The 14,980-nt window shown below is 46.8% G+C and overlaps 1 protein-coding gene across 20 annotated transcripts in view; it reads right to left on the bottom strand.

Moving 5' to 3' along the window:
* The window catches only part of SRGAP2 (SLIT-ROBO Rho GTPase activating protein 2), a 236,630-nt gene that overhangs the window by 140,892 nt on the left and 80,758 nt on the right, over nucleotides 1-14,980 (bottom strand). For 17 of the 20 annotated variants that reach the window (XR_011532182.1, XM_070591415.1, XM_070591416.1 and 14 more), the window contains one exon: nucleotides 4,125-4,317. Coding sequence is in view for 19 of the 20 variants with exons in the window: in XM_070591415.1 (XP_070447516.1) it covers nucleotides 4,125-4,317 (193 nt within the window). In the remaining variant the exon portion in view is untranslated. Of the gene's footprint in view, nucleotides 1-2,311; nucleotides 2,476-4,124; nucleotides 4,318-4,828; nucleotides 5,152-14,980 lie in introns of those variants that run through there. The other 3 variants (XM_070591422.1, XM_070591420.1, XM_070591423.1) reach the window with 3 other exon arrangements.

The following is a 14,980-nucleotide window of genomic DNA, read 5'->3' as shown; positions in this document are numbered from 1 at the left end:
TCCTGTACATTTTTAGGAATAAATTATGTATGAAAGCAGGATGTTACCTAGACTCTCTTACTGAGCTTCTCGCTAACCTGCCTATATTAAAAGCATTTGTGTGTATGTCTCACCTCCTCTTCTGTGAGGCTGTACCACATGAAATTGCCACTATGTAATGACCATTTTTTGACCCATGAAACCCAGCAATTTCATGTTTCACTCTCAAAGGTTGAAAGCTGTTGGGTTTGGGGCTCATTTTAGTCCTCTCTGCATCTCTCACAATGCCTTATATCTGGGAGAGTGTCAATAAGAAATTGCTGGGGTTAACTTCTATAGATCTACTTGAAAGACTTCTAGCTCTGTCAGACAACACCATCCTACCTTACCTTCTACGCTTTTAACTGCTTAAAAATAAATCTCCCCCTCTCTCCTTCCCTCTTTCCCTTCCTCCTCTTCCCTCCTTTCTAGTAACTTTTACTACTCCCTAACATTGGGTGTGCCCAAGCTTCGGTCCTGGTTTTAGCTGTCTGTTCTTCTCTTTCTCTTCCCTGAGTTCGTATACTTTCATATCGTCCACAACCACTTTTATACTGAAGATTCTGCTATCCATTCCCAGTCAGAACCTCTTACCTCAGTAGTACAACATCCCCATCTGGATGCCTGAAGGCCTCCCAGTGCCCCAAACCCAACACGTCCAGAGGAGCGTCACCATTCAAAACGGGTCTTCTCTCAACATGTCCACCTCTATCATAGAGGCCACAGCTCTTCTAGGTTGCCAGGTTAGAAACACCAGGTCACCTCTGACCACTGCAGTTCTTTACACAATCAGTTATCCAGTCCTGTTCAGTTCTTGAATATTTCTTTAATACATTCCTTCCCCTCCATTCTTTTTGCACATGGATTAACCCCCAAAACGTCCATCTTGGCCTTCTCTGGCATAAAAATTCTTTCTTCTATCACATTTTTCCTCATGTTTCTCTCCACAAGCAAGAACCCAGAGGGCTCACTACCACACTGTCACATCCAATCTGAACTCCTCTGCTTGTTTGTCAAAGAGCCATCATTTGGCTTCTACTCATCTTACCTTATCTTCCATAGCTTTTGAAAATATCTGTGTTCTCATAACATTTTGCTCATACCTCTATTAAAACCCTTTTCGTATTATACTGTTTACATGCCTCTCTGCCCTGACATCCAGGATTTCAGAGTTTATCTTAGTCGCCATAGGAATCAGCACAGAGCACAGTACCCAGCAGATATTTAAAAGGGGTTTGTTGAACAAGCAGATTGTTACTCGGGATACGCTCAGACAGGAAGCCATTAAAGTAAACTAGTCATAAAGTTACAGCAGAAGGAGCAGAGAAGTCCCCCTCTTACAACTTCTGGTGACACCTTGTACCTCCACTTTGCAACAGTTACTTCAACTCATCTCACTGTGTGACCTGTTTAATGCCTCTTCCCTCCTTCTACTGGAAGTGCCACAAGGATGAGGCAGTCCTGGTTCACTCTGTGTCCCAAGGCACAACGCTGGCCCTGAAGGAGGTCAAGGAATGTGCCACGGACCTTTACTGAATGAATGTGTAAGAACCTTCCTTTTAATGAAGCCAGATCCCTCACTAGCCCGTACACCCCCTCCCCACCAAGCATGTCTCTGCTTTTCACCTGCACATGCTGTCCTCTGCTGCACAGATCTACCTTTAAACCCTAACCAAGTCCCAGCTGCTTCAGGAAAACTCTCCTGACTACTCCAGATCCTTTATCTATCTCCGATGATGCATCTCTGACCTTTTATCACTTCCATATCCTATATAATACCAAAGATCTCTTAATGAGATCATTATTGCTTTATCCTCTAACTGCTTCCTGTATTAAAAATCTTTTCTCTCCAACCAGATATGGCCCCCTATGGATACACACAACAACCTTCTCTTGCATCTTCCAATGCCTGTACAATACTGAGCACACAGCTGGCTCTCAATAAATACTCACTGGTTGTTTGGGGAAAAATTAAGCCAGGTTCCAGCTTTATGAGAAGGGAAACCAATTCTTCCAGCCCTGGAGAAAACACCCTATTCCATGTATGTGATCTTAATCAGAGCAATTCACATGACTTAGAAATTAGCACATCTGTACCTTAATTTGTAGTGAAATGTCCTTAGCTGAGAATATGATACAGTACTAAAAATCAAATGCTATTTTAAACTTAGGAGGAGCTTACCAGTAGAACAAATCCAACCTTGAATCATTTTTCTAAAGCAAGTGACTCCTGTCCCCGAACGTTCATTTATCACATACTAAAGTAACCTTTTATTCTCTCAGGATTGCCTACCATAAAGAGAAGAGGACTTGAGAAAGATAAGGGACTTGGAGGACAAAACATCTGGAGGAAATCCTCATTCTGGCCGATGGCTGGAGTGGCATATGTTCTCCTCGATCTTCACCTCCATATTCATTGCTCAGTGCTGGCTTATACAGGCTAATTTGTGTCTCGAATTATTTGGACGATAAACAAAAATAGAAAATGGGGGAAAATAAGATAAAATTCACTTGGCATTAATTCTTAAATTCATTCATTCATTTACTCATCCAATAATATTTAGTGAGCATCTGTTAATGCCACCTTTTACACTTGGCACTGTGGGAGACTGAAAGATGAATCAGAAAAGCTTATACAGTCCACGAGGGAAGGTAATATAAGGCAGACAGTGCAGAATGAACAAATAAAATGCTGTAGCAATTAAGAAGAGGGAGAACATTCTTTCTTCTGGAAGAATGAGAAAAGTTTCTTGGAACAGGGAGCCTGTGAGATGGGTCTTAAAACATGGGTATGGCTTAGACGTTCAGAGACGTGAAGGATGGGTACATAAGCTCAAAAAACGGGATGAGCAAAGGCCCCCTGGAGTTAAGGTTCTGTTGGCTAAGGTATAGTGGCAGAAACAGGAAATAAGGTTGGCAGGCTAGTCGGGGCCAGAGGCAGCGGGGCTTGAAGACCGAGCCAGGGAGCGTACACCTTTGTGAACAGAGCAGCACTTCCTCAAACTTTAACCTGCACACAAATCACCTCGGGATTTTCTAACAGGAGATCTGGGGCTGAGACCCGAGATTCTGCATTCCTAACATCCCAGCTGGTGCCCATACTGGGGACCATACCTTGAGCATGAAGAACACAAACAATGGGGAGCCACTGCACAAGGAAACTGCCTGATCCCCAGAGACCTCCAGGAAGACTCCATCTGATAACAGTGGATCAGGCAGATTGGAACGGGGAGACGCTATCCACTGGGGTCTTCAACCCTGGGTGTTTGTTAGAATCATCTGGGAAGCTTTGACATTGTCCTGTTACCAGGTTCTACTTCCAGAAATTCTGATTCAATGAGTCTGGACCGGGGCTGAGATTTCAGCATTTTTAAAAAGTTCTCCAGGGAATTGTAATGCGCAGCCAGGGTTGAGAACCTCATCTATAGATGACACAATGTTGCAATCATTCAGGCAAAGGTGATGATGACCTAAACTAGGGCAATGGCAGTGAGAGCAGTGAAGGGGCAGGGGTTTAAAATATCGTAAATGCAGAAGGAAGGGACTGCTGGGCAGAGTTTAGATGTATGGCTACCACCGCATTCATTTCTCCTGGTTAAAGGCAGTTTGGTGAAATGGGTAGGATCACAGACTCTGGAGCCAGACTGCCTGGGTTTGAATTCCAGCTCTGCGATTGATTTATTAGGAGAGTGTGTGTGTGTGTGCGTGCATGTGAGAGACCTTGGGCAAGCTTCTTAACCTCTTTAAGACTCAGTTTACTTGTCTGTAAATTGGGGATACAACAATAACCAACATAGAGAGTTGCTGTGGAGGTTCAGTGAGGTAACATATGTAAAGCGCTTAGAACCGTGCCTAGCACATAGCAAGGGCTATAAAAGTGTCTGCTCTTACTATTAGCATGGTTCATCATCTATTCTGATCTGCATGTAAGACTGATGTGAAAACAGAGAAGTCCTTGAGGGCTCTCAACTCTCAGCCAATCTGAAGTCACTGGGTTTCCTGTTTCATGGATCCAGTTGGATGTAGGTGGCCCACCCTGCCTCCCTCTGTCTCAGTCAGACCCCATTCCCAAGGTCTCTAAACAGTAACAGCCGCGCAGTCCCTACTTGAATTGCTGGTCCTTGGTGCTCCGCGTCTTGGCCAGGAAGCGTTCTGCCAGCTTCTCCAGGTTGCGGGAGTAGTCCATCTCGATCTCTGCCTTCTTCCGGAAGAAGTCCTGGAGGTCCTGCAACAGCTGCACCCGGAGCTCACACTGCTGGTCCAGGCATTTCATCTGCTCTGTGAGCTGAGCGCGGATCTCTGCAACAGAAACAAGGTAAAACAATCAGACAGAGAGCCCTCACAAAAAAACACACATACCAACATTTACCCCTCCTACTTACTTGTTCCCTGTCCTCTGGGGAACTTAAAACCTTCAAAAAGAAAACCAAACCCTAAACTGGCCATATGGTGTAAGGTACCTCCAAAGACTCCACCAACTCTTTTCAGACCATTGAGGAGTTATCTCCAAGCATCCTATTAGGGAAGTACTACTTTCATCCCCATTTTAAAGAAGAGAAAACTGACTTCCGAAGAAGTCAAGCTATTGAGTGGTGGAGCTGGGATTCAAACCCAGACAGATTGACTTTAGAGCCTAAGCTCCTGCTTTTTATACTTTCTCCTATCATTTCAAGATGTTTTTCAGCATCTTCATGAAGTAGGGTGAGGTCAGAGTATTTTAATGGAGATGTAAAAGGCCCTTCCCAAGGGCAGATGGTGGCAATCAGGAACGAAACAAGCACCAAGACTTCTAGGCAAGCAAACTACTCACTGTCAATCAGATCCCGTAGTTTCCAATATCACAGAATTAAGTCAATCTTCAAGAAGTGGATTTTTCACCAACAAATATCACTCATATCTCTGTTGTTTCATCCTCACTGATGCTCAGAGCCTCTGCTGTGTGAAGCTAGAAATATTTCTGGTTAAGCTCTAGCTCGGCAGATTGCTAGCTGGCCAAAGTCCCCGTACAGAACCAGCAAACACCCTCTCTGGAACTGCAACAATGGTAGCTCCAGATGCAATCAGATCTGCCTCAAACGCAATCCTGCATTTGTTACTGACAAGAGACCTGGCACCCACAGGAAGCAGCTTGCCAAAGCCGATCTGCTTTTCAGCTCAGAGAAGGCCTGCAGTGCGGATCCTGCTGCAATGATGGTCCAATCCCGCCTGAGTCAGAATGGACTCACTTCCTTCTCCTGCGAGCCTGCTCAGCTCTAGTGCATTAGGATGTGACAGTGACTCCAATCTCAGAGAAAAAGAGCACCTGTATTATCATGCCTTTCCTGATGCATGCTCCAAATTCATTCCTAAATACTAGAGTTGTAACAATGCTTGCTGTCTAACACTATGTAATGCATGAGGGGGATCTAGAATTTTCATCTGAGCTTTGGATAAATCAGAGGCAAATCCAGGATCAGGGCTATGAAGTCGAAAGGTTTGCCAACCACTCCTTTTATGAAGCAATGAGGGATGGGCAAATGGTGCATTTAGTTTTACCTTGAAGTAGCTGGGGAGCCATTATCTATCCCCATCTTCATTTCTGTTTCTGTTTTTTACAGATATCAGGATGCAGCACAAGTATCTGGTCCTCTGTGGGTGATCTTAGGTGATCTGTAAGTACAGTTCTCACCTTCTTTGTCCCCACCCCTCCCCCTTGCCAACGACTAACGCCAACCAGACCTGCAGTAACCTCACCTGAACTGAAACTGAGCACCAGGAGATTGTTGCAAGCAGACAGAAGGCTGCGCAGAAAAGCCGCCTACCTCATCACTCATCAAAGCTCTCTTGTTCTGTTTTCTGGAGTCTGATTACAAGAGTGCTGAGGGGAAAGATCCGCAGAGGGCATGTTAGGCATCTGGTTCTTGCCAGGGGTTTCTGGGCCTCTTAAACACAACAGCCCGTGTCGAGACTACCCCTAGAGGCATCTGTCCCCCTCCTTTCTATTGATGAAAAGCTGGCAATAGTAGCCACTGGGTGGGCAGTCTGTGGGTGAAGAGGACATTCAAAACACTCACTGATATTACTTACAGCTTGTCCATTAAATAAGAATCAGGGCATCTTCTCCAGGCACCCAGATATTCAAGACGGGCAATGGATGGGCAATGGGGCTGTCAGCCCTCTCTGAGTCACCCGTAATTCACTTTAGACTTCACCTCAATAATCTCACTGACCAGAGGAGCAGAAAGGAACAGGCTACAATGGCTGATGATCACTCCCTGCCAAAAGAAGGGGATGTGAGGCAAATTCCCATGACCCTCCTGAAGTTCCAGATAGATGACTCCAGGATTGTCCTGTCCAAGGCATGAGCGCTTCACGGAGGCCTCTGAGATACATGAACCAATCTAAGGAGCCCCGAGCACATCCAGCCAGCACAGAATTCCACCCTGACTTCCTCAAGTGCCTCAGTGAGTGGGCAGTGAGCCAAAACAGCATCCGACCCTCGGGCACCCCCTCCAGGTCCACGAAGGACAGGGAGCACGTGTCTACTAAACACCTTTATGGGCCTTTATATACACCTCCTCATTTAATCCTCATAACTAGTCTATAAGGGATCCTCAATTTCTCTGACTACACAGATAAGAAAACTGAACTCATTAACGTCGTTTACGAAAGGGTCATACAATTAGGTACAGGTGGGGTGGAAGCTAAATTAAGGTGTGTCTGACTTGTCAAAGAGGTTACAGTGGGGCAAGGAAACAAAAGAAACAGAACACGAGTGTGGAGTCTGAAGGTGTTTCTGGGGAAATCAGTTTCTATGGCTCCCATCCCAGAACGCCCCTTCTCCATCTTCCAGGTGAGGGGTGATTCAGGCCCCCAGAGTCACGTGTGCACCAGAACAGTGACTCACTAACTAGCCCAGGTTTCGACTAGTCCACAGCCCAGCTGGATCCCTCCTCTGCTTCCTAGATGGACTCTCCAGGGCAGCTTTTGAGGAAGCGCTTGTCTTGTCCTGTGAGCACACCCTGAGGTCTGCCAGTAAGCCCAGAGGGCAGAGCGGGTGAGAAAGCCATCCCCTCACCCCTGATCCAGGAAAAGAAGAGTCTCCACTAATAGGTACCACCTGCCACTGTGGTTGATTTGTGATCCGACGCCACTGAGCATCTCCCCTCCCTGCAGCCTGCCTGGCAGGAGAAGCCTCCCCGGCTCCCATCCTCAGAGCTCCCACACACACATTTAAGGGAGACCCCAGCCACCCCAGCTCCAGGCCAGAATGGCTGTTCTGTCCAGGGCAAAATGTGCTGCTTCAGGCTTTTGCTGCTGCTGCTGCTGCTGCTGCAAAGACAAACAATGGTCCCCAAGAAAGCAGCTGTGCCAGCCCCAGTCCTCTGTCCATGCACGTAAGGGGCAAGAAACAATAGGCCACTGAATGCCAGCATGCCTGGGCTGTGTGCCCAGGCTGGAGGCCCCTCTGCACCCTGGGCTACCAACAAACTACAAGGGCAGAAAGAAGAAAGGGGCAATTTATAAAAAACATGGAGGAATTCTATTGTGTGCTTATGTGAGTATGCACGTGCACACGTGTGCACACTCAAACACACGCACACAGACACACACCACCCATACTGTGCCTCACCATACCAACTCATGAAGGCTTTACAAATCCAGATTACAGTTGGATGAGAGTTCCTGGGAGCTGGGGGTCATGGGGTCCTTGTAGGTTCTGCTCCTAGAATTACATGGGAAGTAGTCAAGCTCTCACTTTCTAGAAGCAGCTGAATCTCAGGCATATGAATGAGTTCCGTGGTCATCCACAAAGCCAAAGTACAGAGGTCACCATGAACTAGCTGGAGTGACATATGCCAAAAGTGACCTCTCCTGGGCACCTAACAGCCCATCTACTCAGCAAATCTTTCCTGAGCCCCTACGGCATGGCAGAGCCTGTGCTGGGTGATGGTGACAGAGAACCAGCCGGCCTCGGCCCCACCCTAATGATTCGCAGCTTGTCAAAGAAAAGGAAGAAAGAGAGCAAAGACAGTCTTCTTGCTTTTGCTTTGAATACTCCTTATTACAACAAAGCCATGGTGATAAGCCCCCACCTGAAGACCAAAGATTTCAAACTCTTCAGTGGCAGACAAAGGTCAAGCAACAAGCCTAAGAAGAATTCAATGTCCTTCGACTCGTTGTTCTATTACGTTTTTTAAAAATGACACTTGAACAAAAAGTGCAGCTTCCCTTGCAAAAGTGACCAAAGTTTTAGAACAAGTTTCCCGAGAATCAGAGTTGACCTTTGGTTGAGATTTCATTCAGAGATTCAAGTCAAAATTTAACCCCAGCATTGTGGAATTGGATAGTGATGATGGTTGCACAACTTTGGGAATATACTAAAAACAACCACTGAGTGGTAGACTTTAAAGGGTAAATTTTATGGTATGTGAATTATATCTCATTAAAAAAAACTAACCCCACCAAACAGCATGTTCTGTTGAGCACCATTCTGCCAGCTACGGGGAAAGTGGCCCAACAAATAGGCACCCAAAGGAGGAACGAATTCTTGGCTCCCATTTCTCCATTTGTATGGGCTGAATCTCAGTTCTGCAGTGAATATTCTTTTTTTTTAAAAGATTTTATTTTTCCTTTTTTCTCCCAAAGCCCCCTGGTACATAGTTGTGTATTTTTAGTTGTGGGTCCTTCTAGTTGTGGCATGTGGGATGCCGCCTCAGCATGGCCTGATGAGTGGTGCCATGTCTGCGCCCAGGATTCGAACTGGCGAAACCCTGGGCCACCGAAGCAGAGTGCGAGAACTTAACCACTCGGCCACGGGGCTGGCCCCATGCAGTGAATATGCTTAAAGCAAATCTTAGAAGCTGCCCCTCTGGACAGCAGGCTTGGCCGTGACACTGAACTCCACTGGTGCGTCACCAATGCATCCTTTTCAAAGGGTGTCAGATCAAAACCTGGCAAGCAACGTTTTTATGCATGAGTTCAAATCCTGAATGAGCAGACACGTCCAGCAAAGCTCCCCGTGGGAAGTGCTGACCCCTCGTCCATGCTTGGCCACAGCTGAGATCCTAACCACACCTGTCCCAGGAGTTAGAAGGAGGCTCATTTCCTTTTTCAGAAAGATGCTGAAACATCACAACAAGGAGGAGATTGGAAGAAAAACCAGCCCTAATAGGATACTGATCACCTAACAGAAAGTCAGGGCCCTGCCACGCCGAGACGCATGCAGACCCTAAATTATGTAACACCTGCCAACGAAGGCAACACGGTCCTCTGACAACTGCCCTCACTTCAGAGAACACCCAGGGAACACACCGGTCACAGAGCACAGGGGCTTCTTCAGCCTGTGGCTTTCATTCCAGGGATATCAGTCTCTCTCCCTCTGTCAAAACTCCTCTCCTTCTTCAAGAACGCTCTGTGATCGAGTCATGTGGAACCCCCTCCTATGAATCCACATTTCTGAGGAGAAAATGGGGGTGGGCGGCAGGCCGGGAGAAAGACATACTCTTTCAGGAGAGCAACACAGCCACGTCCTTCCCCTCCCCGGGACGTGCCAGCACCCAGGGGACAGGAGCCACGACTCCCACAGGTTCTGTTCAGAGCGGGTGGAGCATGACACCAGCCCAGGTGCCCCAGTGGGAACCTGGCCTGATCGCTGGTCTTCTTCCACAAAAGCTGCCTCACCTGCTCAGCCCGTCACAAACACATGATGTCAGCTCAGCCGTCCCAGGAGTATCAATTCCTAGTTCCTTGCCAGCAAGTGTTACATAAGAACACAAGTGCGGCTTTCATCAGGCTGGACCCTGCATCTCTCTCACCAGGACCTCTTAATCACAACAGTAATCAGCCCCCTCTCCAAACTTCCCCAGGAGACAAAACGCTGGCACAGCCTGCCAGGCTCGCTCCCTACCCTGCAGGTTTGCCTCTCCACAAACACAGTCTGGAGGGGCCTTAAAAAGCCTTGTTGGACAGCTGAGAGAACCAAAGCCCAGAGAGGGGAAAGGGACCACCAGAGATCACACAGCTATCTGGCTGCAGGTCTGGGCCTGGAACCCAGGGCACTGGGTTCCCAAGCCAACGTTCTTTTTTACTTACCCTTATTGCAACTATTTATTTGAGCACCCTCCAGGTGCTCTGAGAATAGAAAGACAAAAGTCCTCCTTCAGAGTTTGCAGGGAAGTAGGAGGAACTACGTAAAAAAGAAAAACCTCTAACAAGTAAGGTGAAATAATAATATAAATAAACCAAGTATGCACACAGTGCCGCGAGAGCAGCGAGCAGAGAGACACACACCACCCTCAGTCCACTCCCCGCACCACACCTTTCGGGGACTGACATTGTTACTATCTATGCATAGTTAGTTCGGCAAGAAAAGGCCATCAAGCTACTTTCAGTAAACTAAACAACAGCAATTATTCTTCCGCAAAGAGTCTGACTAACGGCCTTTTCCCCTGTTACTTTACCCTACTGAGTACAACACAGAAATACTCATAGGCAGGAGATAATCCAAACAACCAACCAACAAATAGCTACTAAGCTTCCAGAATATACGGCTGTGATAGATATTGATTGTTTTTCCTTCCCTGCATCCATGTCCTCCCCTCCTCTTAGTCCATGTGTGTTTGCTAAAGCTGAATCAGCCCTGCCCTCTCCCAAGATGGTGGACGTTACCTCCAGGCCTTCTTTGGGAGCTACAAGATCTGGGGGCAAGGAGAGACGGAGACTGCTGCCACCATGAGTGGAAAGCTCCTCCGAGAATGGAGCTGACCTGGAGGAAGCAGAGCGGAGAGACGGGGAGAGGGAGCTTGAGCCCCTGAATGGAGCCGTGGCCAGACGCTGGCCCTGGCCCGGGCCCTTGCAGTCAAACGAGCCAACTCATTCATGTTTTGCTTAAAACAGTTGCATTGGGTTTTTGGTCCCCTGCAAAGGAGTCTTAAAGGGTAGAATGAGGGCATCTGAAGTATTCTGAAGGCCCCCGTTCTCAAGGAACTTACAACATAATTGTAAAGACATGATCAAAATATACAATACATTTTCCAAAGTTATGTAATTACTTACATATTAGAAAATTATGCAAGATATATAATTCTATATTATATAAATTTTTGTTATTGTATACTGTAAGTCCATGAAATTAAGAATAAATGCTACAAGTAGAAGTTTCGAGGACTCAGAAAGAGCAGAGGACACTGACGTTACTAAAGCAAGGCTTCTAGAGGGAGACTGAGCTCCCTGAGAGGAAGAATGTGTCCATTCGGTTCACCAGCATGCTCCTGGGACCCAGAACAATACCTGGCATACAGCAGGCCTTCAAATTTGTGGAAAGAAGGAAGGAGAGGAGAGAGAAAGGGAGAGAAGAAGGGAGGAAACAGAAGTCTGAACTAGCATTCTGCGGTGGGTAGAATTTCAGTAAATGGAAGGGTGAGGAGACAATCTTCTAGAGGGAGATAAAGCGTGGGCCAGGAGATGCGGATGTTCGAGCGTGGCCTCTCCATGAGGGAGTGAGGAGGATGGCCTGGCCAGAACAAAGGCTGATGTGGGGCCCACTCAGAGACAAGGGTGAATAGGGAGGAGCAGCTCCAAAGTAGTGCGGATTCCAAGCAGCCAGAAATGGAGTCAGCGGAAGTCTGTGTCATCATCAAAACAGAGCTGCAGGAAGATCCCAGTGACGGAGGCCCGCGGGAGGAATTCCTCGGCCTAGACGGAGTGAGCACGAACGAGCAATCCAGGCTGAAGGGTACAGACGTCAAAACGAGCAGGAGAATCCCATGAGGGGAACATCCCTACCCACCCTGGCGCTACCCTTCAGTAATAACACAGACTTTAGAGCCAGTGATCCTAAAGCTACAAATGCCAGACTGTCCCTCCCCACGCAACAGTGAGCAGACTGGACACGCGAGAGAGATCCTCGGGTTCAAAGGCAAGACAGCTATCTCGGTGGGAGGAAGAAGAGGAGCTGAACTGGAGCCCTGGCCTCCCTGGCTTTCCTTTTGACCACAGTTCTCTCTGGTGAACTTTAAGTTTGGTCATCTTCAAAACTATCTGCCTGGTGCAGTAGATTGTCCCAAAGTGACGAAAGAAAGAACCTCTCTCCCCTGCAGTAACTCCATGCTACCTAAAAACAATGCATGCAGCTCTGGAGACAAGAGAAACCAGCCAATGGAAGGAGGAGGAGAAAAATGCCCTAAGAGTTTCCAAAGGACACTCAAGTCCCCAATTAACTTTTGAGCTCCCAAGTGAAGACACAGAAAGCGACCTGATCCAGCCGACGAGGGGGGAGGGTATTGAGGGGGATATCTCCATGAACTTTAATCATCGCAACTGCTCTGGCAGGCCGCCTTTGCTCTTTCAAGTGACTCAACAGAAAGACAAAGACCAAAGGCTCCCAAATGAACAAGCTGCCACATCAAATGTCAATGTAGTCATTTTAGCTCCTAGGCCTTGCCTGAGATGTTTAAGAAACAAAATTCCTAAAGTCCAAAATCTAGAATTCACTTGTACTACGCAAAGTAAAGATTTAGAATGAGATGACCGACAGCTCCTCTGGGAAATGTCACCTAGTCTGATGCCCTTGATTCACTGCTGGAAGCAAACTGGAAGTCAGTTCCCAAGGACCACAATAATCAAGCGACAAATCCAGCAAATATTTATCTTGCACTGTCTCTGTGCAAAGATCTAGGTGACAAACCGTTGGAACACACAAGAAAACCTAAGACATCGTCTTCTTCTCAAGGAGCTTATACTCCAGTTGGAAAAAAGGGAGCTAAATGCAAAAAGTATTTAACAGTCTAAGACTGTGTGTGTTAAGTGCCCAATGATGGTCCCAGACCACGCTCAGAGAGGAGATCAGCAATAACCAGTGTGGACCTGAAGCCCTGAGCTGGGGAGGATTTAAACGGATGTAAGGACAACAGACGAAGGAGGGCTGTGGTTAGCAGAGCAAAGGGGAGGAGGCAGAAATGGACAGATCAAGCACAGGAGGCTGTGAGCAGGGCACTGTGACTTGAAGCTTTACTCAGAAGACTCTTGGGGACGAGGGCGGCAGAAATGGAAGAGAGGACCCACACGCTTGACGACCAGATCAGATACAAACATAGTTCAGAAAGGATCTGTAAACTATGGACAAAGCAAAAGGGAGAGTCTTCAAAAGCAGGACAGCATAAGAAGAGTCAAAAACCCAAGGAATTTCCTACCAATCAACTCCTCAAAAGACCAAATGTCTATTTAAACATGTCCGCTGTAGCAACAGACAGCGGTTAAGCTTCATGTTGCTCAAGACTCCAGTACAATCAAATTAAAAACAAACCAGATCAATATTAAAAACCAGACCCTAAGTTCCTAGAAAGCTGGCTGTGGATGGTTTACCTCATTGTGTGCAGAACTCAGCTTGGCATACATATTGGCACATTGTTTCAGGTTTAGTTCAACAAGCATGGGTCAAGCACCTGTTAGCTGTTGGGAAGAGCGACAAACAGCAATGATTCAAGAGGACCAAGAGATTCACTTGGCCGTTCAAGCGCCTGTGGAACTTCCCGTTGGAAAAGGCAGTTTTATTCTCCAGTCCGGAGTTCTCTCAGGAGATGTCAAGTCTGGAAATAGACACTTGGAAGCCATCAGCAAGTAGATGGAAGTACGAAGTTAACCATGAAAGTGAATGCAGCTGCCCATCAAAAGCATGGAGACTGAAACAGAAGCAGGCCTAGGCCTGGGGAGGCCCCCATTTAGGTGGAAAGCAAAGGAAGAGGAGATAGGAAAGCAGACTGAGAATGAAAAGAGATGTACAAAAGTGTCAATAACCACAAATCAGTTAAATAAGGTAACAGGGTCCAGTGTTTGTTAACTTTGGCAATTAGGAGTCTATCATTATTGAGAGCCTGCCACGCCGGGTCCAGCTGACGCACCACTCAAGATGACTGGATGGAACAGCTCGTACTGCTCCAGTAGCAATGGCTGTTCCTGGTCTTTCACTTTGTTGGGGGGCCAAGCTGACAGAGCTTTGCCTTGCACTCATACTGCATGACTCTCAATTCCTACCCCAGGGTTTCCCTGCTGCCTTTGGAGGGAGCTGCTCAGCCACCAGCCAGGTGACCAACAAACACAGGCGAGTTGAAGTTCCATGAAGTCAACCCTTGACCGACAGGTGATGGTCTGTTTCCCCAGTGGACTGGTCAGAGATGCAGTAGCTTCACACAGTTTCTCTGAAGATGTCCCACGAGACCAAACAATCAGCCTCTCATGAAGCTGTGGCCAGCTTATAAGCAGTCCCTTAGGCTGACTCTCCCTCACTCCCCTTCTCACTTCCCTTTTCTCTTCATTGCTGCTTCCCTGGGATGGCTCTCCCAAACAAAGGGTAAGCTTTTGCCTCTGGCTCTATTTTCTAAAGAACCCAGACTAAGACTCTTCCCAAGTGCCAGCATTGTTCTAGATGCTGGGTAAACAGTCCCTTCCCTGATGAAACTTACTCTAATGACAGGATCTGTTTAGCAGATCCTTGAGAAGAGCTAACCAATTATTTTTCAAGAATTTAACATATATGTGAAGTGATTGGTTGATTATAAGAACTGATTTAGTTAACTATCATTTATTTTCTATGGAAAGGCAAACTGTCTCTACAAAAGTCACAGGCAGGCACGTCTTATACATTCAACAGTGACCACAGATACCATTTATTAAGTACTTACCATGTGCCATGCAAGCTCATAGAAAGTCGAGTCACCATTCAAGTGTAAAGGTACATTATCTCATATTTAAGCCTCAAAATATCCCAATAGGATAAGTTTGCAGTAAAGCAGAGTGGTTAAGAGCACAGACTTTGTTCAGAAAGACGTGGGCTTTCATTCTAGCTCTGCCACATGCTAGTTGTGTATCCTTAAATAAGACACTTAATCTCGCTAAGTCTGTTTCCTTATCTATAGAATGGAGCTTTAACAGCAACCACTCCAGTGGATTGTTACAAAGAGTGGAAGAGATGGTGTCTACAAAG

The sequence above is a fragment of the Equus przewalskii genome, chromosome 23, assembly GCF_037783145.1.
Source record: "Equus przewalskii isolate Varuska chromosome 23, EquPr2, whole genome shotgun sequence".
Classification (NCBI taxonomy): domain Eukaryota; kingdom Metazoa; phylum Chordata; class Mammalia; order Perissodactyla; family Equidae; genus Equus; species Equus przewalskii.
This window is presented reverse-complemented; position numbering and strand designations above follow the sequence as displayed.